The sequence below is a fragment of the Liolophura sinensis genome, chromosome 1, assembly GCF_032854445.1.
Source record: "Liolophura sinensis isolate JHLJ2023 chromosome 1, CUHK_Ljap_v2, whole genome shotgun sequence".
Lineage (NCBI taxonomy): Eukaryota > Metazoa > Mollusca > Polyplacophora > Chitonida > Chitonidae > Liolophura > Liolophura sinensis.
In genome coordinates this window covers 30,584,080-30,609,762 of record NC_088295.1, presented here as the reverse complement: position 1 = coordinate 30,609,762, position 25,683 = coordinate 30,584,080, and the positions used below count along the sequence as shown (strand labels likewise).

At 38.4% G+C, this 25,683-nt stretch overlaps 1 protein-coding gene across 13 annotated transcripts in view; it reads left to right on the top strand.

The window, feature by feature from the left end:
• LOC135462172 (CUGBP Elav-like family member 2) overlaps positions 1-25,683 on the top strand; it is an 88,858-nt gene that overhangs the window by 19,772 nt on the left and 43,403 nt on the right. For all 13 annotated transcript variants that reach the window (XM_064739558.1, XM_064739554.1, XM_064739560.1 and 10 more), the window contains 2 exons: positions 6,878-7,065; positions 19,416-19,498. In XM_064739558.1, coding sequence (XP_064595628.1) covers positions 6,882-7,065; positions 19,416-19,498 — 267 coding nt within the window. In that variant the 5' untranslated portion in view covers positions 6,878-6,881. The remainder of the gene's footprint in view (positions 1-6,877; positions 7,066-19,415; positions 19,499-25,683) is intronic.

Here is a 25,683-nt window from a genome sequence, read left to right as displayed (position 1 = left end):
GATCTGAGACATTGACTTGTAAATGTAGAACGTCTCTAGACAACTTGATTTTGTCTATCGTTTTGTAACTACATGTACATGTCTGTCTACCTATGTGTATGTCTGTACTTGGATTTCCTTCAATCTGTCATACTTGTGCGTGACGTTTGCGTGTACCATGGATGCATGTCGTTGGATTTGTTTGCGTACAACACACATTGCTTATCAGCAATTTTTGACCGACCATAAAATTAGCCAATCATAATCATCGGGCAATACTTTCAAGGAATGTGATCAAAGCTAAGATTTTGTTCAAAGGGAAATCTCAAGTAAACAATGGTTCCTATCTACAACCAGACAGACCAAGCAGTTTTGTTCATAGACAAGTTTGTAGCATTGTATGGAGAATGGTTTACATACACGTAATGTATATGTTGATGTGATAAGCTTAACATGAGGGTACATTGGTTATTCTTGCTCTCACCCTAATGACAGTTACCATTGCACAGAAGAAAGATACATATACATATAGACCAGTGCACTGAACGTGTACATACATGCTATTATTTTGTTCCTGTAACTAATTATTTTGCGCTTCTAACCATAGAGGAACAGTGTTCGCCTACATGTACATGTTCTATAAGCTTGATCAAAGCATGGAAGTAGGCTGAAGCCTTATGTACATGCACATATTTATTGGAAGTCATATTTAGACTCACCAAAGCATTGTTGACTTTCCTGTACACGTATCATTATCCTATAGAACATTTAAATGTTCTAAAAATTAGCTGTGATGAACTATAGCAATTATGGCACATGATGTACTTCACATTCCATGACTGATTTAAGACTTTTGGCTAATGGCATACATGTAGTATGCAGTTTGATGATTATTACTCTGCTGTAAGCCTTGGATAAGTACAGTGTACATGTAGAACTGTGTTATTGACTGTCTAAAGAAGGTGAATTGAACAGCTTAAGTTATGTTTTTTTTCTGTGTCAAAAAAAAGAAAAGATTTTCACCTTAGTAGTACCTTCATGGACAGTATGTGTAGCAGAATACAAGGTTCAAGAGATCGAGGCATTGCGTCTGGGAATTGGTGAAATTTTTTGCCGTGTAACTGACACTGAAGGTTTCGTCATGGGAACATTATATATGCATGCTTCCCAAATGACCTCTTCCAGATGGAAATATCATAGAAATGCTAAATGTGTAGATTGGTTTGGCTCACATATAGCCTCCCATATGGTTCCTTCAGCCAAATATGAATATTATAACCACTCAAACTGGTGCAACCCACATTTGCATGTGGAAAGGGCATTATTACTCATACAGTATGTATGCAGGTATATCCGTGTACCGAGTCTTGACAAATTGTCTATATACACTTAAATGTATTCCATAAACAGTGGTAAAATATGAACAAATGTAGATACTAAATTATTGCATGCTTGAACATGGACTGAAATGTTCTAATGATATCTACTGTGTGTAATGACCAAACTAATATTAAGTAGTAATATTTTGAGCCGTTTGTATTCAAATTTCTGTCTCTTCTTATGCTGTAAGCATTCTTGTAAGCATACAAACCTGTGATTTATAAATATACGTGTACTTGTACGTGCATCCATTTCAATACGAAGTCTGCACTTTTAATTGGTGTAGCAGATAAGAAATTTGTTAGGCTAGGATTTTGAAGTATAGATGTTACATGCTCCTGTACATGTTCATCCACATGCTTGGGAATAATACATATGTTCTGGGACAGGATTGACCCTTTATGTCTCCATATGCTCATGGGAATGTCACTGAAGGCCTACATGTATACTATTTGTACAGTTCTAGTAAGTACAGTATAATAATGCTATGGAGCATGGCTTTAGCAGTGTGACAAGGCTGGGCTATGCACACAATGTGGAGAACTCAAGGGTTTTATAATTAACATTAGTAACTTACATGTCATGTGTTAAGCTACATGTAGTATTCGTGTAAGACTAATGTAGAGCGAAGGAACTGGGTTTTGTGCCTGTATCTACTGTGTCCTCAAGGCAATGTTTGCAGAAATTGGACTACATTGTGTAACACCAGATTTAAATTTGTGAACTTTTTAAATTCATAAATATTCATGTCTTCCAAGTTAAATCAAGTTAGCTTTTGATATTTTCATTTAACAATGTTAGACTGAGTTAAAAATTAAAAAAAAAATATGAAAGGTTGCATCGAATTGGAGGTATTTTTCTTTTGCCAAGAGGACAAAGGACACAATTATGGAAATATATACGGTGAAATTTTTCAGTTTTCATAAGCAAAAACAGAATCCAAATCCTGTTTTAAGGTGTTGAATAAATGGTGTAAATGGCTTTTGGTGATATGGGTCCTGTGGCTCAGAGTGAAGAAACAGCTCAATCTTAAATGACTACAGGAACCCATCTGAAGTGTTTAAACATTGGTAACAGGAAAAAACTTCTCTTGCCAATTCTCATTACTGTCAGTCTTTCCTGTTCATCAGAATACCACATCTTGTTCAGCGAGTTCAGCCAGTTCTCTATCGGAAACTTGCAGTGGATGTGAACATGTAGCGGTCAGGATTTTTCGAGGAGAGTTTGACTAGGGAGAAAAAGGGTAGGGGTTCACTGTTAAGGGAGTCAATCGTAGAGCATTTGGTAATAAGGCAAGGCAATCAGACCAGCCCATTTGGGAATGGTGGCTAATACAACCTTATTGCGAGGTAGCGCGTTTCGAGCTGGGTGGTAATAGGAAGGATTGACAGATTCCTTGTATATAAACTGACAAGGAATCTGGTGTGGGGGTCCCTTGAGATGACCCCTACAAACCAACAGCAAGTTCTGCTGATGAGAACGAGGGTTCTGGGAGGAACTGACAAAGACGTTCCACAATCACACTGCCCATCTGCATCAGCACCTCTAATATCAACTCACTCAACTAGGCTCACACTCACACTTGCTGCCAAAGATCCTAAAATTGGATTGAAATCAAAACATGCATAGTCACTAGAATTCTTCAGCTTTTTCTTAATGTACATGTGTTTACTGTGAATTCTTTTCATGCATTAAGGTAATGTGCATTTACATGCTGTGTGTGCATATTATGAATATATTAATATGTTACAAATAAAGTGATACATTTGGAAAGATAAGTTATACACATTGTACGTTTTTATGTAATCCGAAGGGCGACCAACTGGCTAGTGGTTACATGGATTCAAAACGTTGTCCTTCATTCCTTCAGATGGACAAATAGAATTGAACTTCTGCATTTGAACTGATTAGCTAAAGAATGAACAGAATTGTGATGCTTACGAATGTCAGGCTTTTTCTAAATAGCCAAATCAAATTTTAAAAAATGGAGAAAGATCAAGGAATGTGTACACATACATGTAGATTTGAACCTTTGTCATTTGAACACACCTTGGATGTTGATCTGCCAAATCCATTAGAAATGACATAAAAAAAAAATATAGCAATCAAATTCAATTTTCACATTTTTTGTATGTTAGACAAGAGGCGAATTTTAAATCTAAGCATTTTGTTTACTTTGTTCTGGTTCATACATATACAGTATGACCTGTTCAAGAACTGTGCATTATCACGTGTACAAGTTCAAGAGATTTATATACATGATGATGTACATGTACATGTAATGCATCCATTGCATCAGTAAATTTCCCTTTTTCTTTTGTGCAGTGCTATTTGAATTCTATGCAGACAAAATATCTCGTGTTGGTGTGTCTCATATTGCACATGTACATGTATGTGATTATGAAAATCATGAACAACCATCGACACATTTCATCTGCCCGCAGCTGCACTGCATTGAACTATGAACTGTTTTCAATACGTACAGTTTTATGGCACCTTGTTCTGATGAAATGTGAAAGTTAAAATGCTGAACAAATACACATTATTAACCATAATCCAATCATAGCAGATTGTCTGCTGCAAAATTCATGTGCACATGCACTGTACATAGAATGTGTCCACCAGTAAAAGAGCAGCATTGAATAGAAAATCTGGGATTGAATTAACTTCTATCTGTAGGCTTATCTGGCAAGATTATTACATGTATGTGCATAGATTTGTTTGAATATCAGATGATGAATATTATTATAATGAACTAAACTAAGGCACTATGTTGGTGTTTATGAATGAAAACAGTGTGTGTGCTAACCCAAGCATTTATCTGCAGGCTTTCTTGTGATACTGTGGCTATGACCATGCATATATGCATGTAATGTAAACAGATGCTGTATTGTCTAACCCACAAGGTGTTAGTTGGCTGAATGAGGGTTTAGTATGCAGGTCACAGCATGCATATATCTTGATGTTAATTATATTGGTGAAATTATAGACGGGTATTGTTGATACATTTAAATATGGGCCTGAAGTTCCTTGTACAGGTTATAGAAATCTACCTTCAGCTTAAGATAGTGTACTGTACGTAGCATTGGATGAAGACAACACTGAACAGTTCAGTGGACTTGATGTGATTACTGATTTGAAGCATCGTCTTCAGGAGGAAATTACAGGTTGTAGTTGTGAAGAGTGTTTATTCCGACAAGCACCTGGTATCTGCCATGTACCTCTTAACCTACACAACTGGGGCTGATCTGTAAGTGCTTCTTTATACACATGTGTAGTTTTATCATCTTGATGCCGTTCTGTTAAGGTTTCTGACTTTCTGCTATGCAGGTTCCTAAAGATATTCACTTTCTCTTGTTCTGCTTTCTCCATGGGGAGGCAAAATGATCGTGACTGCACGTTGAAAAGAGGAGTCCGTTGGCAACACGGCCAGAGATTTCCCTCGTGTCTGTAGTATCATTTCCATTTGCTCAAACACAGTGGAAACCAGCCTCTGACTGTATTGTCTCTGCTCCTCACTCGAGCTATTCCTTAGAGAATTTCCTATCCATATCCATTCATATAAGACATAAATTTTTCACCGAGATCACTTCTCACCAATTCCTAGTCTGATTCTTACTTACCTGATATATATTGATCAAAATCGGTCTGGATTTCTGACCCGCAATCCCATTCAGTTGAGGTTTATTAGATTTTGAAAGTTGATAAATTTCCAATAACCATTTGGGTATATCTACAGTTCAGTGTACGACTGTAGTCACAGTTGCCTCAGAAGAAATTGTTCATTTCCACTTCTTTATATTTTACAATACTAGTCAAATAATTTACTAACCCCTGACATAGCTCTGAGATCAGTTGACCAAGCTTGTACATGTACATGTAGTTGGTCATTTTCTGACCTGAAGAGCATTTTGGTTTTGTATTGTTAGAAAATGACACTCCTTCAGCAGTTGTTTCTTCCCATCTGGTCATGATGGCATGTGATGTTAAAAATTGAAAACAGTAAATATATGCTCGTGTATAATGTAGGTGGATTTGATTAACATTTGCACATGCCATTAATTTTGGCCACGATGGACCCATAGCTTGAAGACCTGCTTAATAGGGTATACATGTATATTTGTACGCTTGTATTCAGGGCCATGTCTAGAAAAACTGACCCAAACCTTAAATAGTGACATTGTGACTGTGCATAAAGAAATTCTCAAAATGCAACTTAAAATGATGCTTTCTAAGAGCTTTGGGTCTGTGAATGAAAGAAAATTATAACAAAATTTAATTTTATTGGTACATCATCTTATTTTTGTTTAATTTTCTTGTTAGTTTTAATACAGCTTGTTTAGTTTGGGATCCCAAACGATTCCAGAACCAAAGTGACTCTGGATATTGCCCTGGTATTTCACTGTCCACATGTACTTTTATTAATAAAATTTTCGAAGTCCTTGGAAATCCCTTGTGGCATTAATGACATGACATTCCATCCAGCACTCACAAAGGTATGTTTGTAAGGAAGCTAGCGTATGCAAAAAAATGTATTTCTCCTAGTGGATTAAAATAACTGGGGAATGCCTGACTACTTGTTTAGCTGCTGTACATTGATGGATGAAAGTCTTCATCTCAAGGATGTAAGACTAGTTCCATGTACATGTACTTGGTCAATGACCTTGCATCGTTAGGGATGAAAAATAATTGTGACAAAATTCCAAGGTTTTTGTAAGATATAGTAGGTATGAATTTCTCAACAGTTTTCACATGTTCTACCATGTGATGTCCAAAAATGGTCTTGCGAGAATTTGGGTTGAAAACATGATAATATTTTAAGAAGATTTGTGCATATTTATGCTTTAATTATACATGACTCTTATTTTGAATGCTGTCCTGGGCTATTTTTGGAAGCTTCATATTCAAAAAGGCTGTTCTGTTCAAATTGCACAAGGTTGAAAGGCATTCATTTTACGCAGACTGTGTAGTTCCAGGTTTACTATCTTGGTCAAGAGTGGTATAGATTAGAGGAAGGGACCAGCCATTGAACTGGCCTTGAGCTGGTTAAAACAAGGGGCCTTGATTCATGTCTGTGGTATAAAAAGCACCAAGGCCAGTGCGATCACTTCTGGTGGAATGGAGCCCTCCCTGAGAGAGCTGTTGGAAGTCAGCAAAGTAGCGGTGTTGCACAGGTGTTCTTGTATACGTTTACTATGCTGATGTGGTACATTATGTAGAGCTAAAAAATGACAATTTTGCCATGGCATCAGATGTATAAATATGTGGAAGTCCAGTGACAGGGAATCATATTAAGCTCAGTGATTGAAGCGACCGGAAAATCTTGTTTTGAAGACGTACATGTGTGGTGAAATTTCTGTACTTACACGTACTTTTCAATTTATTCCAGGGTTGAATTACAGAATTACTCCATGAACAAATGAAACAATTTCATAATTCCAATTATTTTATTCATGCTGGTGTTGATTTTTGTTATATCTGCATTAATTTCAAGTATTTGTTTTTTCTTTCTCTACAGCAGTATGAATTCAAGCAGTATGAATTCTCACCATAAGGCAGAACAACCTGACCCTGATGCTATCAAAATGTTTGTCGGTCAGATTCCACGTTCCAAAGATGAAGATGATCTCAGAAAGATGTTTGAGGAATTTGGGGATGTATTTCAGCTCAACGTACTACGAGACAAAGCTACAGGCCAGAGTAAAGGTAAGATAATATTGAAGAGGTTTCTACGTTATACGGCTTGTAATTGAAAGGAATTTTCCCTGAGCTGAGTTTGCATCCCCCCCCCCATTCTCCCTCATTAGCATTTGTCATTCATTTTACAATAACAATAGGCAGGACATGGATTAAGAGTTTGATGGAGCCAGAAGTCTTGCGGAGTTCTTTGTGAAGTGTCATTTAGATTCCAGGCTTCTAGTAAAATCTGTAAGTGTCAGTTTTTTGAAAATAAACCTTGCCTGGTGATTCAAATATTGAGTGGAGGCAAGTCAGCATGGCCGGCAATGCCGAGTGAAGCCAGAGAGTTTTGAGGGAAGAAACACCAACCTCGCCATGGAAATTAATAGACTGTTCAGGAAATTATTAGTGTTGCCGTTGTAGTTGCCATGGAAAATTGGCTGGCAATAACACCTGTAGTCTGCCACCGCTTCCTGGGACAGGAAGTGCCATGGTGCCATTGTTAGGGGATGACAAGATGGTTTAATGGCAGCTGGTCAGCAGGGCTCTTGTCCCATCACTGGTGGTGTTCCAATGCACAATGCCCTGGGATGAATATCCTCAAAAACTGTATGTTTGGTCATAATATCACTGAATGTGTATGCCATTCCTGACTCACATACACATATTCAGTATCATAGGCCATTGTCAACAGTGTATGGATGGTGCCAGGGGGCGGATATTAATCTTTTATAGGGACCATAAGCGTATTCCCAGGTGGACAATTCTGCTGTACGCACATTTCCATGCAATATCCAGTAATTGTCTATTACTGGAGTGGTGTTTCCTACGCTCTGATGCATACCCTGCAGATCAAAGATGAGCACCTGGTGTGGATACACTGGCTTTGGTACTGTGTTTAATTGCAAGCTGCAGTCACCCCATGTAAAACTACATGTACCTGGCGTACATTCTCGACAAGGCTGAGCCATTTTTTGTTTGGTCAGTGCCAGTCAGCTGCACACTTAAAGGTCGACAGAATTATCACACATTTATTCATTAATGTGTATATACTGCCAATGGGCACTGGTTCGCTTTTGTGAGGTTCATATTGTTTTAAGCTTTTATCATACAAATAGGAACATCCCTCTATTCAAACAACAGATACAGTGTATGTGCGTTTGTGTACATGTAGATGAACAACAGTGTAACGGCGGGAAACCAGTGAATGTGACGATCTTTTTGATTTCCTTATTTCCTTTGGCTATATAAAGAATGCATGTATACATGTAAATGTATATGCATGGTATTTCAACATCGCTGACTTTCCACTATATACACACCAATTGTGCTGTACACTTTGGTAGGGCTATCTGTACATCAGTACTAGTACACTTAACACCCTCATACTAGATGAATTCGCAGGAGCACAAACTGAAACACCAATCAAGAAAAATATTAAATCAGATGCCTCTCCTACCTGTTGAATTGTTTCAAGTTCAAAGTTGAGGAACATTGATTGTCTTCTATTGTTACAGATCTTAACACGTAGATATATTTTGGCCTTCATTTTACACTACTCACATCTATCCCACTACCTGTCGAATCAATCTTCTGCTAGATGACACTTGGGTCAGATGGTGCTAAATGTAGTGTTCACTATATCTGGCCCATGCACTTGATGCACATATTTATCAATATAGGTGGGACCAAGACTGTTGTACTGATGCATTAATTTTTGCTGGGAATGAAACTTGCTGTGCGTTGGTCTGTCTTGTTCAAACCAAGTTTCAGTATAGATTTCTGTTGGTCTTGTCTCATGCACATGAATACATGTATGTAGCTTGTTCAGTGACCTTTGTCACAGTTACTGTACAGGAATGTTTCAGTAGGCTTTCTAGTGCCTCAATCTTAAATCATTAGCAATAGACATGTGGTCATTCATTGTCAGCATTTTGTCATTTCCAGAAATCTGATGTGTCATTGTTTTTAGATTGGTTTCAGAAATGCCTCTATTGGCTTTCAATGCGAGAGTGTCTGAACAAGTCTCCAATATATATGTTCCCAAATGACATAACAGTTGATTCACCATACTTAGATATTGTTTTAACCACAGGGTTATCAGTTCTTTGGAAAAATGCACACTTTATCTGGTAAGGAGACTATTAAATGTACATCCAAATTTGAAGGTAGCCATCTTAGCCTACATCAACATGTAGCTTACAACAGAATTCTTAAGTATGGCGTAAAATACCAATCTAAATAAATAAATAAATAAATAAATCTGACAACAAAAGTAAACATTGGCACCTTAGACACTAACGATGTAATTGGTTTGGGTGAAAGCTTGCACTATACCTGTTTCAGTGTGTATCAGAATTGTTATTAAATATACATGTATTTTGTCAGTTTGATGCAAGGTAAGAAATTTGGTATCTCAGATGGTCAAAATATTATTAAGAGCAATTTTTCACAAGAAATAGTATCACTTACACTTTGAATAAAAAGATATGGTCCTTAAACACAGGTGAGATAATTGTCAGTTTAATGAGTGACATGTACATGTTTTGAAATCAAATGTTTTTAATATGGAGAGAACATGTACTTCTACAGAAATTAGACACTCCTGAAAGCCCTCTCAAAAAAGGTCTTTAGAATGGCATTTGTTATTATCCAGAGCACAACAGCTACAGATCTGGTATGGCTACATGTAAGGTTTGAACACCAGTTAGACTGCGGAACATGGAACTCTCTGTATTTCATTCACAAAGGCAATCAGGCCCCTTATCAAGTTTATGAAACCAGCTAATGAGAGTAATTAGTGTTTGAAGCTGTTTTGTTGGTTTAATGTTTTGAGTCCAGGTTGCCAGGGTTAGGAAGAGTAGTCATGAAAATTTTATAGGAATCTGTCAGGTTTTGGAGAAGGAAGTAATTTTTTGCAGCTTAAATTACTGTGATGTCAGAAGCTGCTTTTGTGCATAGTGCTAATGAGAAATAAATGGATATCTAATTTTTGCCTCGCTTAACACACACTTAGAGAATGGAATTTCGATGAAATATTTATTATTTGTGGTGGTTCTGAGTACAAACATATTGGATGAGAATCAGATGATTTGTACTAGAATACTGAAACATCAATATTGTGGTTTCCACTTGGCTTGATTTTAATCAAAGTTACGAAGTATACATGTAGACATTTGGTACATGTAGACATTTGGTACATGTAGACACTAGTTACAGTTCGTAACACCTCATGTAAATGTGTAAGGAATTGTTCAGATACTCCTATGTGATCACAGGACACATAGTTAACTAGATGTAAAGAGGAATTCTTCGAAATTTTAAAAGCTCTTAAGTTTCCCCTTGGCTTTGCAGTTCTTTACATTGTTTGGCTGGTGGAGTTATTGTTATATAGTGAAGAATACTTTATGCTCTGCCAAAAAGTCCATTCTCAAGGGAGCATAACCCAACATCTCAAAGCCAGGCTTCAGTCACTGCTTAATAACTTCTCTTCTATCTTGGGCGGCCATAAAGCTGTACACCAAATCCAGGCAATCCAGGCTTGAAGAACAAATGAAAAGTGACAACATAGTGGCCAAGGCAGGCAATTAAATTACTGTCTGATTTTGATTATTTAAAAGAGAGCAAAAATTGTTTCTTTCCTTAGCTTACGTTGTGGAATTATGATTTTTTTTATTATTTTTCTTTGCGTATGTATTAAGTTTTCATGCGAATGTAACAGGTTTTGATTTCTGAAAAAACATGCTTAGTACTTTCTCTCCGTGAAATCTTTTATTAATGAGGTTGAAAATTATACTGTGTCTCCTTACGCTCTGTCTTTGTTAGTAGACAAACTTTGTGCTTCATTTCATGAGATGTACATTTTTTGAGAAAGGATTTTAATGGTTTGCGCAAAATTCATGGAGAAGTTTGATCCAAGAGCCTTAGGAGGAGATAATTAGCATGTCCATGTAAATATAAAGATGCTCAGCTTTTTCTATTTAAAATCTTTTAGTACTGTAATGTTACAGTAGGTGAATTGAACTGTATCTCCTGATGCTCTCCTGAAACATTCTGCTTCATTTCATCAGATGTACATTTTCCAGAAAGGATTTTAATGGTACATGTATACTGGTTGGAGCAGACCAGGATGTTCATGACCAGTCTTGGCAGATTCATGTGCGTGAATTTCAGGATCACTTTGGCTTAACAATGTGCATGTACATGTATTTCATTACATACATTTCTCTGCGTTTAAGGGCCTGGTATGGTGATACTCTATCGTTCTAGTGTATTTGACAGGTAAAATGTCCTGCATTATGGCAATGACAATTTGGGGAACTAATATTTAGAATTTTGCAAAATAAGTTACTTTGAGTAATGATGACTTGTTTTGTCCTTGTTCTCATTGAAAAAAAAAAAGTTGAGGTCAATGGTTATCATCAATGCTGGCATGACATGAAGTACAATTTGGCAGACAGTGTTACAGACACATGGTGTTTTTGTATGTGACAGATGTTCTGGTGATAAAATTAGTTTTGTCTTTAAATGTATATTTTTTCATTTATTGATTATAGAATTCAGCAAACCATTGGTTATAGCTCATATTAAGACCGACTAGACTACATGATAAGTGGTGACAATACCCAATACCCCACCCCATCATATCACTCCATCCAATTACCTCACCAGTACCCCACCCACAACATGATCCCAATGCCACAGGGGATGTTGGCTATTATATTATCTGGTTATTATCTAATGAGTACTTTTTGGGCTCACGCATCATTAAAGTTACCCATGGCTGTATTTCCAGTTCACCTACCAACGGTTGGGCTATGTGCTAACCATACATGTATGTGCGTGAAGAAACCACTTGCCTGCTGTTGGGTAGATTTCTCCAGGCATGAATTTGCTGGCAGCTATTTCAGGATGGAAATGCTCTATATGTCTAAACATATAATACCTCATAATCTTTATTAGCATACAATATGCAATATGTTGTTCCACACATACTATCAGGGGGCTGTCAATTAACACATTTCTAGTGTGACATAGAACATTGCCCCAAGTATGTGTATTTATCACGCATTGCATGCAGTACTGCAGGGAGGAGTGATAAATAAAAAAAAAAATTTTATTTTCTTTGACAATGAAATCAGATATAAAGTGAATTTTGAATAATCTGATTATAAATTTAATCTTCATAGGCGAATTGCTGCTGAGGCCTGTTTGAAAGAAAGGGCCAACAGTGTGTCTAGGTGCAAAACACTCTCCTGTATTTAGAGGAAATATGGTATCTCGTGAAAGTGATATTCTAAAATTGTTTGTGGCTTTGACAGCTGAGCATACACATGCTGGGCAGAAGTTATGAAGGTGGAGGAAGGGCATACTGCAGCTCAATGACTGAGGGAAGCAGAGTTAGTTTGACCAGTTGGTCTACTGCGGCAGTCTACTGACAGCCCCTGGTTAATGATGCAGATTAAACATGGTCAGCAAATGCACACAGACAGGCAGAGTTGCAGCCATCCTGGTTGATACCACCAACAATCAGCTGCATTACTACATTGTATGTCTCTCCTTAATCACACCTCTTATTGATTTCTCTGTCCCTATCACTTTACGGCACAACAAGGGCTGAGGAATCTAATTGTCAGCCTGTTCCCATGACTTGGGCATCACTCCCTTGTACCCTTGCTCACCCTTTTCCCATGTCCTTACCCTGCCACCCAGTCGGATGTCCATGTTCCAAGAACTTGACAAAAACTGAACAATTTCTTGGCCACTATTGTGAGATTGTGAGAGACCAATGATCAGCCAGATGTAATTTATCTTCCAACATGGCTAATTGGGTTTAGAATTGGGGATCTGGGCTTTCCCTGGGGTGCAGGGATAAATCAGGGCCTTGCTGACAGCATGTTAAAACCCACCAAATCCTCCTAGCCACATTGAGCTGACTGAGCTGATCAAGTCGGAAATGTGTTCATGGTTTTGACAGAGACATAGTGTTATCAGGGGGAAGGCCTGTCAGGCTACACCTACACCTAGGTTATCAGCTGTCAGGGACCCCCTTAACCTATACCTCTGCTTGAATCTGGTCTGAAGTGTGTCCAGTGATGACTGGATAACAAAACTGAAAGTGAACAGATAGATGTGGTACAGTCACCACCTACACTGTATGGTCCATCTGTGGTGGATCCAAACAATTAGTGCATTTAGTTTCTTTCCTGTATCTGTATGAAGAATTGGTAATACCATTATGTGTACATGTACAGCTTGTCTTACACGTACATGTACGTTTTGGAGACAAAACCTCTTTTTCTTTGAGTATTAATTTTCATTTGGTGACCAGTAGATTTGAATGTAATAAACAGAGCTTTGTGAGCGGTGCAGTGGAGAGATTTCAACACAGATATGTAGGGCTGTACTTTGCGATTGGAAGTATAGGGTGCATATTGTACATGAATACATACATTCATACACGCATAATAAATCTTACCCAGATTGGGTCTGATTTCCTCCACCCATAAGCCTGACAGCCCTGTCTTACATGCAATTCTAAGCACCGTTAGAATAAATGAATAAATTATTCAGATGGGAGGAAATACTGTTAAAGGTTAAGAAGTTAAATTTTATCATTTCACCTGACAAGTACCATCTGAGGACTCAGGTGGAGACCAAAGGAAATGGCCGAATCTTGGCAGACATCTTTGCTAGTGCTCTGGACTTTCCTCTTTGAGGGAAAAGATGTAGAAATCTCTTTGTGGTTTCATTAACCTTTGAGAACATAGTAGATATTAGACTTGCGGCCCTTTGAAGAGATGGGTATTTATCCTTAAGGGACGGCAGCCAGGCTTTATGGCAGCCATTGGTGTCCAAACCACAATTTGACCATTGATGTGTGATTTTGATGTGAAGCCTGGGATCACTGCTTGACTAGAGGATCTAGGTTACCAAGCTTTTATGATGTCTGGTTGCCAAGGGGCCTATTTCTTGGCAATATAACAAATAGTGGGGCGGAAATGGTGTCCATAAAACCAGCCAATTATGGTACTTTTTATAGTCGCAGACCAGCTATCCACTTTCGTTTTTTGAAATTTCAACATGTTCTTTGTGGAACATCTGCCATCTTTATTGTACAGGTCAGAAATTGATGTCACAAGTTAGTTTTATTAACATGTTCAGCACATGTACATGTAGAATGTATGTAGCTCTAAACCACCACAGATCGGTGTGGACTATTAACAGGTAATTGTTAGGGAGTAGGGGGAGGGATCAATTTTGCAGATCCTGTAATGTGTTTGCCCCTAGTCTCCATTAGTCTGTTCATCATTATACAGGTGATCCTCTTGTAATTGGTCAGGAACCCATCCTCACCAACATTAGCATGTTATATTTTGTTATTATAGCAGACACAGTCAAGGTTTCCTTGTAGCATCAGGGTTCTAATGTAGAAAGCCAATCATGTTTATGTAAGGCTCGGCCGAGTTTAAGGCTGTGTGGTTTTTTTTGACTGGAACAGATCAACTTTGAGCTGGAGGATTCCAATGTAGAATCCCCTTGTGATGTGTATTTAAGTTTTTCTCATGAGTAAAGCTGGTATCAAATGAAGAGTAATCAGCAATGTATGTAGCAAATTTGTCTTCATCTGATCCAAGGAATAATTTTTATGTTGCTTGAGATGACCTTGTCTGGCTAGATGTAAATGTACAGTATGGGGCAGTTTATGGACTCATGAAATTGTTATCTGTTACCCAACATTCTGCATAGTACATTGTATGTGTGCATAAGAGCACATCTGTGTATCTAGTTACAGTAGGAATTTTTTTGAAAGACAAAGTTGTAGTTCCATAATTTAGTTGTGCGAAAAAGCCACTGACAGTGTCTTGATTGTCATTATATATATGGCTGTGGAACAAACATTATGGGCCATGAAGCCATGCTCATCGGTAAGCATTAAGATTGATTAGACATGGCAGACAATGCTCATGGGACTAACAGACTGTGTCAGTTACACCACCTGGACTCCCCCAGTCTTGCTTTATTATCTCATTAATTTCTTGATTACTTGATTTACAACCATTTTTATAGGTTTCTTATTCCATAAAGCATTTTTCTACCTCATTAGATTATTACCTTTTTATCCGGAGATCAGGTTTGTGGTATTATCACCCTGAACGTGATACAGTAATGAGATGATTACACAGACAGATAAGAATCTGGAAGCAGTTGCTCATATGATATTAACAGTTTGGCAGACGTTATTATTCCTCTGCCTTTTATTTTATTCTAAGAAGAGGAATATCATACATGTATGATTTTTAAAGGGTGTGGCCTCCATGCCAGTGCCTGTGCCTCACCAGTATGGTCCCTGTGAGTTGAAGTCCAACTCATGCTGGCTTGGTCGTGCGTTGGAAGGTCTGCCAGGAACTTGTGGATAACTGTGAGTTTACCCCAAGCTCAGCCTGGTTTCCTCCCACCATTTAGACCTGCTTTCTAAATGAAATATTATTGAGTGCGGCGTAAATCACCAGTCAAATAAGTAAATAGTTAAATTTAAAAGGTTTATAACTTTTGGAGTTATTGCAACACTCACTTACCAGGATTGAAGTTCAAATCTGGTGTTCTTTAACTTTGACAGTTTTAACTCCTGTGCATCTCATGGATTGCTGTTTACATGTTTGTTGGTCATCATGTGGATGGTCATCAGGCTTTTATACAGTGTAGCTTTTTCACAGAAGCCAATTTGTCTCTGTGTCATTAACCTGAGTACATTGGTTTATCTTCAAAGATTCTGTCATAACATAAAAATTAAACTTTTTGCATGCAAGCTTGTTTTTAGAGACAGATTCTGGGTTTTGGTCATGGTGGGGCAGGTGTTCCAAAAATTACTAGTTCAGGAACGATGCATTCGTATAAGGTTAGGTGTATGTGCATGTGTTTCACTAGTCATCTGATGGACATAAATATCAATTTTGGCCACATGTGGCAGACATCCTGTACACACATACCATGGCCATTGGCTGGGACAAGTAATATATGGTTACCTGTACTGAAGCGGATGGCTGTACGTACACCCCTGGGACAAATGTGGCCTGTATCAATGCCATCTCCAAGCGGACTCCGTCTGGAAAGGGTCGATCATTGATCTAGCCAGGACGGGATGGATGTGTAAATGTAATGGAAAATTGAGTCTAGTCGAAAGGGAGAGGAGCATGTGAGCCAAACTGTGACTGACCATCACAAAAGACTTCAGTTATTGACCTGTAAATGGCTCTGGTCAGGCTGTGGTGGGTCAGCCCCTTTCTGACAGTTATCTTTCTTTGAAGAAATCCTTGGAGTGACTGTAGTATGGTCAAGCCAGCACATGGTGGTAACTAGGTGGTCAGGATGTGTTAAGGGAAGCTGAGAGTTATCAGGGGCCATTTTGCTCAGACAAGATAAGGTAGTAACCAGGTACACACAGAATGACCATCACCTATCGGCTAACCTAATTACACTACATGTACGTGAATATAACCAAATTTACCAAGGCTGCTTATTGGCTCCTTAGACATGTGCTGTTGGACCAGTACAGCGCAGAAACTCTAGTAAGTGGATAAGTGCCTATAGAGCGGATCCTATCTATTTCAGTTAAGAGAAGGCTCTAGCTCCCAACCCAAGGGTACTAGTGCACACTGTTCTCTGTACATTATCTCCTCACTGTAAATATGTTAGTTCTCCCCAAAAAGACCCATTATTGACTTTGAAGACTGTGTAGGCTCTGGTTTTCATCAGATGGCCATTAGCTGTTTATTGTGTTATATTCTAATGGAGATATGAAACTTGATCATTAGACTCCTCAGGCTACATAACTGGGAGTAGGTTCAAAGGCCTTTAAGGGCTAGTTATTATTTGATTTTAAGAGACTCCATGACAAGATATCTGAAATAGACTGTTAAGGCTTTCCCTGCTATGAAAGATCATTTGGAGCTCCAAGCCATACTACTTCACTTTTGTATAATGCTCATATAAAAAAGATCATTCCTGAGAAATCAGGATTTACTACTTCAGCGTGACTTCAAGGATTCACTCTGCCATAAGCCAGTGAATATTATTGAGTAAAGTTTTGCAATTTATCAGTAATTATGAGGATATTCTTGGCTTCCCATGCATCATTTGATAATACTAACTTTTGGAATTGTGCAAAAACATTCCAATCCTGGTTGGTGTTTTTTTTGTTTTTCAGTACATTAATCTCCATAAAATAGCCCTGCCATGCTGTAAAACCTCGGAGTCATTACACAGAAGGAAGTCAGTGTCATAACTTTAAAGCAGCCTCTTTTGTTTCCTGATAAGTTTTTGTGACTGGATTTCTTTTTTGGGAATGATCTACCAAAGTTTCAAAGCAGTTTGAAGTGTCTTTTATTCTTTACCTTCTTTCAACTTTGTGCAAAGACACGTATGTGTGAGTTCCTTCTGGTTACCTGGTTACCTAAACACATACAGTTACATGTTGACAAATCCAGTGAGTTGTTTTTTCTTTTTGAGATATTGAATATGCAGATCACATGGAAATCTGCTAGATTGATTCTGTAGTACCTGTATGTTTTACCGACTGGTGGAAGTCGTAAGTTTGTGTATATGATAATGTGAGTGTGCATTTTCTGTACTGGTCTTGATTTGATGACATCAAAGACTTGTTTGTGCCAGTTTTAAGATCTATAATCTTTTGCACTGTGTGAAACAGTTTCTTCCATGTTACATCAATCCACATGTAACAGGAGGTTGGATGGACAGTTGCAGGATGACTTCCAGAAGGCAGTTTGGAAATCCCCTTTTTTGGCTGTGATTCTGTTTGTTTTTTGTATTGATGTTTTTGCATGTTTATTTTATAGGTCTGCATTTGCATACTGATAAGGCCGAGAGTGGTGTGAAAGAAATGATCAGGTGATGTGTGCCTGTTAACAAAGTTGTCACCTTCGGGGAAAATAGCCTTTACACTTGCGCTAGTTGAATATCTAGGCTGGATTTTGTTGCCGTGGAAACTGTTAGTGGACTTGATGAGAGTTGAAATTCCCCAGGTGGTATTCTCATCTCATAGGATGTGATAATTGTGAGGAACTATTGCCTAAGGTGGACTGTGTTTTGGACTAAATGAGATTTGCGATCACCATTCATCAGATTGTCCCTCTTTGGTCGACTCTCGCATTACCACCAGTCTGGTGATCGATTTCAATGTTTAGAGGGATTGTCGCCACAATTTCACATGTGGTAATTTTGCCTAGAAAGCCTAATCTGCATTATGACGGAAGTTGGTTAGCTACACCATGTTATATTGCGGCGGCCCTTCCCCATTTCTGGTCATCTTAGGTTGGGTGAGAAGAGAATTATAAAATAAGCTTAGTGATCATTGATCTGTGTTGACACTTGCAATTTGTCCACTCCGTGCTGGAACACAGTATCCTGTATAAAATGATGTTAAAAGTCATGCGTACACTCTTAAAGTTTCGAAAAATAATGTGTAGTAAAAAGCCAATTGGTCTACATGCCAGACAAAAAGTGTGTAATTTACATCTGAAATTTATCAGAAACTTCCTGAAGACCATTTAAATTATACCAATTTCCCCCCACTCCTAATCAACGACTATGTCAGGATTTTGTGTGATTCATGACATCAGGGATGATCATTCATATTTACATCGCCATGTATCATTATATGTTCCTTTTTTTTGTGTGTGACTTTAAATGTACATCTAGCTGTCACCAAGGCCAGAAAACATGTTGTTTTTTCCTTAAATAGAAAGGCAAGAGTTATTTCCATGTCACATACTCTACATTTATGATATTGTGAGTTCTAGACCCAGAAAAATTCCACTATATATGCACAGTGCATATATCTATATATATACTGTAAGCCATTCTACTTGGGTCATACACAGCATCTGGTTAAAAATACAGTTATCAGGAGGAAATTCCTAAAAAAAATTTGTTTTTGTATTTTTTTTCGTAAGGAATTATTTCAAAGACCAGCTGAAGAATAATTATTTTTGGAAGACATACCACGAAGACAATCATACATGTACAAGGAAAATTAATCAATATAGGAAATGCATTTGAGTGCTTGAAGAGAAATGTTATTCATAAAGATCTGTTCACATACCTGTGTTGAAAGAACAGTGATGAACGGACAGTGAAATGAAGCCAAACTATTTCGCTCGAACTTGTTTATTGGTTGAGAAAATTTTATCGCCCAGAAGGGCATCCATGAGAGACATTTTGATTGTCCACATTTTAGGTTTTAGCTCGGTGTTTCTTTCATTTTTTAGAATCCGGGGTGAGTTCTTAATGCTGAACATAACTGAAAGTGTGCGAATGCTTTTTACTGTCTAAAACCGGTATGTTTTCTTTGATTTCAGGATGTTGTTTTGTTACATTTTACACAAGAAAAGCTGCTCTGGAAGCTCAAAATGCCTTACACAATATCAAAACTATGGCTGGGGTAAGTCTGAATTTCTCATTTTATATGGATTTTGATCTCTTGCTTTAAGGCTTGAGGATTTACATAGTAATTGTAAATGTTAATGGGTGTAAGTGTATTAGGTGTATAATGTAATCTCTGAGTATAACAAAAAAAAGCAAACCTCTTCACATTAAGTTCTGCCATCAATTTAGACTGATGCACTGTAATTTTCAAAGGCAATTTATAGATCAAAGTCTGTTGGCCATATCTTGTGTGTGTTGATGTGATTCCGTTCACAGTAATTGGCTAAAATGCAATTTGGCAATCATATCGGGGCAAATATATATGGAAAATCTTGCATGCCTCATTGCCAGACCAGGCCTGTTGGATGGGGAAAAAGTATTGGCAGCCTCTTAATGACAACCACAGAGGATGTCTTGTTTGTCTACAAATATTGATACAAGTGAGGAATCGAGCTGGTTGTCACATCTGATGGTGGCTGTTGGTGTAGTTGCTGACATACAGAGGATGTAACAGCAGCATCTTGGAGTGATAAAGGAGCCCGTGATGTGCTGAACAATGTATACAGTACATGTTAACCAGCTACAGTAGAATGAGTTTAGCAGTTGTGGTGTAGCAGGAGAGGATAGGTTAAGCAGGGCGGAGATGAACCTTCCTGTTCATTCGAGAAGCAATTAATTAGCAGGGCGAGTCATTTGTCAGGCATGTAGAGATGGACATGTTTGAAGTGAGCCAGGCAGAAAGAGACTAGTAGTCTAAGAATCTTGTTTGGTGTAGAACCTGGTAGACCAACTGTGTGGTCCAGATTTCTTACAGGGTAGATGCCAGTTGCAAAAGACTTCCACAGATGTATACACTGGCGTAATTCCCTATTCTAGGCACTACCAAAATACGTTTAGAGGCAGAATGTTGGAAAAACATCCGTGCCAAAAACCTGCTGGGCTAACGACCATTGGGCAATAATCTTGTGCTGAGGGTAATTGATGTGAGTGAGATAAATACTGATGCAGGCATGATTTGGAATTCATCCTCGGCATCACAGAGGGATCGGTTTGAACAGAAAGAAGGAGCAGATCCTATAGGAAAACTTTCAAGTGAAATCTGCTTTTTGTTTTTGATCAAACATAAAGAATTTACTGTTTGAGCATGGTATCTGTTATTGCACATTCCTGCCTACAGAGCCTCATTGATGCCATCCATTAAATGTGTTTACCATCGTTGAATCGCTCTTCTTGACAAGCACATGTTCAACTATACGTACTGCACACCTTTGCTTCATTTCATAGATTCATACAAAATTAGTCATAGTCTGTTATTTGCAGATGCAAGAAAATTTGTTCTTGGATGTTTTGTGCCAGTCCACAGAAAGATCATATCGGTTACAAGGGAGTGAGATAGAAACATGATCTTGAAGTTATTGTCAGGTGGTTTATGTAATAAAATATATGGTTATGTGAATTGTGGTTTTCTAATTGTTATACAGTAACACAGAGTGTAACTGTGTGTATGGAAAGCCAATAGTGACAAGCTACATGTATTGTTTAGCTCCTATTTTGTTACTGATATTTTAAGCAGCTGTGTGTTCCTAGTACCTGACAAGAATTTGATATAACTGGGGAGCCTTCACCTGGCTGAAATACTGTGGTTAAGGTGCATGCTGAATAGTATCGGACCATACACAGCAGTCCCAGATAGCAATCCGTGAATTTGTCTTCTTCAGCCTGCTTGACCTGGTCCAAGAGATGAAGTGGTGGGGTGTCTCCTGCATGTTGACTCCTGTCCAGGTGAAATTAAAACAGGCTGAGCTTGAACAGCTGGAGTGGTTTGAAGTTCAGCCCTGGTTAAAGCAATATATGACCAGGAAACATCAGAGGACGAAAGATGTTGGCAGTGGTATTGAGGTGCACTTGCAAACCCCTGTTAATCTCACTTTAATTATTCCCCCCTGATCTTAGCATGTACACCCTCCAGCTGACTGCCTGGACAAGAGGCTTGGCCTGCCTGGCATCCGGTCAGTAACCACTAGACTTATGATATTGAAATGTGCCTCCAGATTTTATACTGCTATAAATGGCAGTGTCTTATCAGAATGGTACACTGATAGCAGTGGAAAGCTGAAGCTTAGCAGATCAATGCTCTAGGTAATTAAAGAACTGGGAGAGAATGTCCAGAAAAAAAGAAAAAAATCTCCTTGTGCATAAAATGGATTTGAGAATGCTGATTGTGAAGTTTGATCAACTGGTTAAAGGTAAAAAGGCTTGTCCATGATTACCCCACACATGGCAGTTATTGGACGGCTCCAGTAAGTGGAAGAAGAATAAGCTGTCAAAATGGGTTTCTCACACTTGAAGCAGTTGATTGCCACACTGCAGAGCCAAGGTCTAGTACATCAAATCCTATAGGATAACTGTCTATACTTTCAGCCATCTAGATGACTTGAGCTTTAATAGATAAAAACCTGTCTGCCCATTTCATGACCTGGGAAGTGGGGGGTGGGGTGGGGGGCTTTGGGAAATGATTTACACGACTCATTTCAGAGATCTTAATGTAAAATAACAGATTTTTTTCAAGAATTCCCTTCTGGGGGAACTCGAGGTGAGTAGCCACGAAATGGTTAATAACGAAATGAAAAATTTATACACCCTCTTGGCTGTAACTTACTGCAAAAGGACAGATTGCTTCCTTGCCTTGTATGGTGGACAGCAATAACATCTCTTCATGTATTTAACCCAGCGTTGAATTTATGGTGATATCCATAAAGTGTACAGAATTTTGGTGTTGGTTTGAAAGTTTTTTTCTTGAATATGCTGCTCATCTACATCATCAAAGTTCTTATTTGTGCTTCGCTGTTTTTTTCTGTGACATGATGATGATGTCGTATGTTTTTGCTTGCATGTAAAATTTGTGGTGTTGAAGACAATTTAGCATAAGGTAACATGAAATGGAGTTCAAGCTGAGAATCAAGTTGAATTATTGGCAGTTACCAGACACCTTTCAGCCACGTTTCTAATATTAACAATTCAGTTCTGTCTAAGATTAGAAATATGGTAAGCCCTGAGGAAAGGCTTTTACGCGTCTTCTCATGGCCACTTATTATGTGGCCTCAGCTCGCATGAAGCTTCGCTCATGCTGAAAATGATAGGGAATCGGAGACATTCCAATATCATTTAGCCAGCCCTTGAGATTCAGTGAATAAGATTATAATGCCATGGTCCCATGTCTGCAACTGAAATGATGGCCACTGAGACACTTTATAATGTTAAGAGGATTGGTTTGATTTCTAGATAATTTTCCTCTCAATTTATTATTTTCTGATGCTCATTGCTATTTTCTTTGCTTGCATGCAGTCAACAAATACAGAGTGTAGTTCTTCTGAAGATGGAAAAATAGGAATCAGTCTGCATCAGTGAATATGCTGCTATTGATTTGCTGGAGAACAGATTACTTATTGATTTTACAGTTACATATTTTTTTTATTTGAAAGAAAACAGTGGAGTGTAAGCAACCATCTAAAATTTGTCAATAAACAAAATGGCCTGTTCACAGTAGTGTATAGATCTACTGATGTTCTCATTGTCTGCATACAACACATCAAGTGGTAAATGTGCATCAGAGGTTGTGTGTAATGACACACATTGTATAACAGCTGTCAAGGTGTGGACGGGTAATAAATCTACAGGATTCGCATCTGTATAATAGATGTATTACTGTAGTCATTCTCAGGCAGTTCTCACAGTGCAGAAAGATAAGCCTATCTATATCAGATTTCTCTTATAAGTGAAGGCTCCACATGATACTGCTCATCTTTGGGGGGTTTCGCTTTTTTTTTTCAGTCAGCAATAATTTGTAGCATCAGCCATTTGTCTGAATGTGATAAATTAGTCTATCTGCGGAGGAGCTCCTGAGACAAAACAAGCTGCTTCTTTCCTATTGCTGAAGAACTTCATACATGAACATCTGCTCTAAGGGTTGACATCAGCATTTCAAGGGGGAAGCCATGAATACGAACATTCAGACAACTTACAGGTGTAGAACTGTGCCAATCATGGAAAGATCAGTCATATTTCATTTCTGTTCATTTGAGAAATTTGCTGGTGGTGTTTCGGATCAATTCAGCCAGCAACATTGAATGAAGAATACTGTATTTCACTTACTCGTAACAGTTATGTGCAAGAGAAAACTGATAAATGGCTTGTCTGAAATAGTTAGCCTTTTGGAGGAGAATCCGTATGTATATACATGTACATCATACATGTAACCAATTTCTTGCGTTGGCAAGATCATCTGGAATGAATGGAAGAAATATCAGTTTACTGAACCATGTAGTACAAGGTTCTGGTCAAGGAAATTGACAAACTGCTGTGTATATTATTACGTTTATACTGTTTAATATTAGAAAAAAAGTGAATTCAGAATGGAGCATTTGTCTTCTTTTTTGGTCAGGAGCATGGTTTCTGAAAGCTCCAGTCAATTTCTAACATGCCCATTGGTTCCTCATCCCCAACAACTACCATGTAAATATTCCCTAAAAGTATTTATACTCATCAGATAGTATATTTATTAATTTGTTTGGTTGGTGTTTACGCCGTACTCAAGAATATTTTACTTACATGGTGGATTCATGGTGAGAGGAAACCGGGCAGAGCTCAGGAGAAATGCACAACCATCCACAGGCTGCCGGTAGACCTTCCCATGTACGGCCAGAGAGGAAGCCACCATGAGCTGGACTTACTAACCAACTATTCAGATAGTATAACCTTCTCCTATTTTAAATTTGATGCTCCACAAGGCATCAACCTCAAAACAGCTATCTCTTGAAGACCAGTACACATATGAAAACAAGGAATGAGGAAATTTTTGCTCAAATATGATCCAATGCCCTTGACCAGGTATTTGACATTCTGGCTTACAGGTACTTGTTAAGATGTAGCCAAGCCAGGGGGAAAAGATTAGTACTGAATCTATGCATTTGTCAAAGGTGTTGCGAAATTCAAGAAAGGCACCCTTTACCCTTGAGATATTTAGATATCAATTTTATACCGTGACTTACATGCTATTAACCAGCATGCATGTTCAGCAAATTCTAGGCTAAAGAGTACAGCAGTTCATTGGGGTTGGAAATTCCATGTTTTTAGCAGTAGCATCTAGGTGAGAGTGTATTATCCAAAGTTCTCTGGACTTTCTCTGAAGTAGTCGTTTTCATTCTATCAGAGCTTCTGTAGAAGATGATGAAACACCTGAAGGCCACCTGAGGAGCTCTTGATTGATTTTAAGGCAGTGCACAATGCCAGTATTTTGTGTCCAGCTGTAAATGAACTGGGCTCTTCAAAGAGGAAGTTGTGGCAGTGAGCTGCAAACCCTGTTAGCTGTATTCTTCACCACCCCCCATCAAATTACAACTAAGATAAAGTGGGTTAACCGGTGTTCTCTTGGAAAGAAATTGAAGTAGCAGTGAGCAGTGGTTATTCTTAGGCAATGTGAATTTGGCCTGTTCCACCCAGATTTACAGTTGACATGTATCATTAAGCAGATTGACATTTGTCCTTCATCAGGGTCTGTAAACCGGCTGAGGGAAATCCCAGTGATACGAGATCAATAGGCACACGTCCTCACCCCAAGCCTGCCAGGCACCCTCACCACTACTGGACCTTACCAAGGTCTCAATCAATGACCAGAGCCTCCAGATCGGCCCAGGCTGCTGGAAAACGACAGTTTAAGTCGCAGGAGATACGCATTATTGAAGCTTTGCCAGAGCACAGCGCTCAGTTAACAACTCTCCTCACCAACTCATCATCACTGCCAATTCTGCAAGCCAAACTTAACGCCTGCCTACGCTTATCACCCATGAAAAAGAAATCAAACTTCTCTAAAAAAGGAGGCTTTCTACCTCATTAGTTGTGAAAGCTGACATAGTATAAGAACGTGTGAGGATTGAACATCCCATGGGTTCTTTACAAGCTAATTTGAAAGTTTTGTTACAGAGTGTTACACATGCCTACCTGCCAATATTTTGCATGCACCATTTGAACATTAAAGTTATCCTTAATATGGAAAGAAGAGCTTATTCATGTGTTCACATGTAAGGCATATCAGTAAACATCCTGAAGTGTAATACATGTAGTTGTACATATAGGAAGGACACTTAAATCTATGCAATTTGATCTTCTTGTGTGTCACTTAACTTTGCCATGCATTGCTGTTAC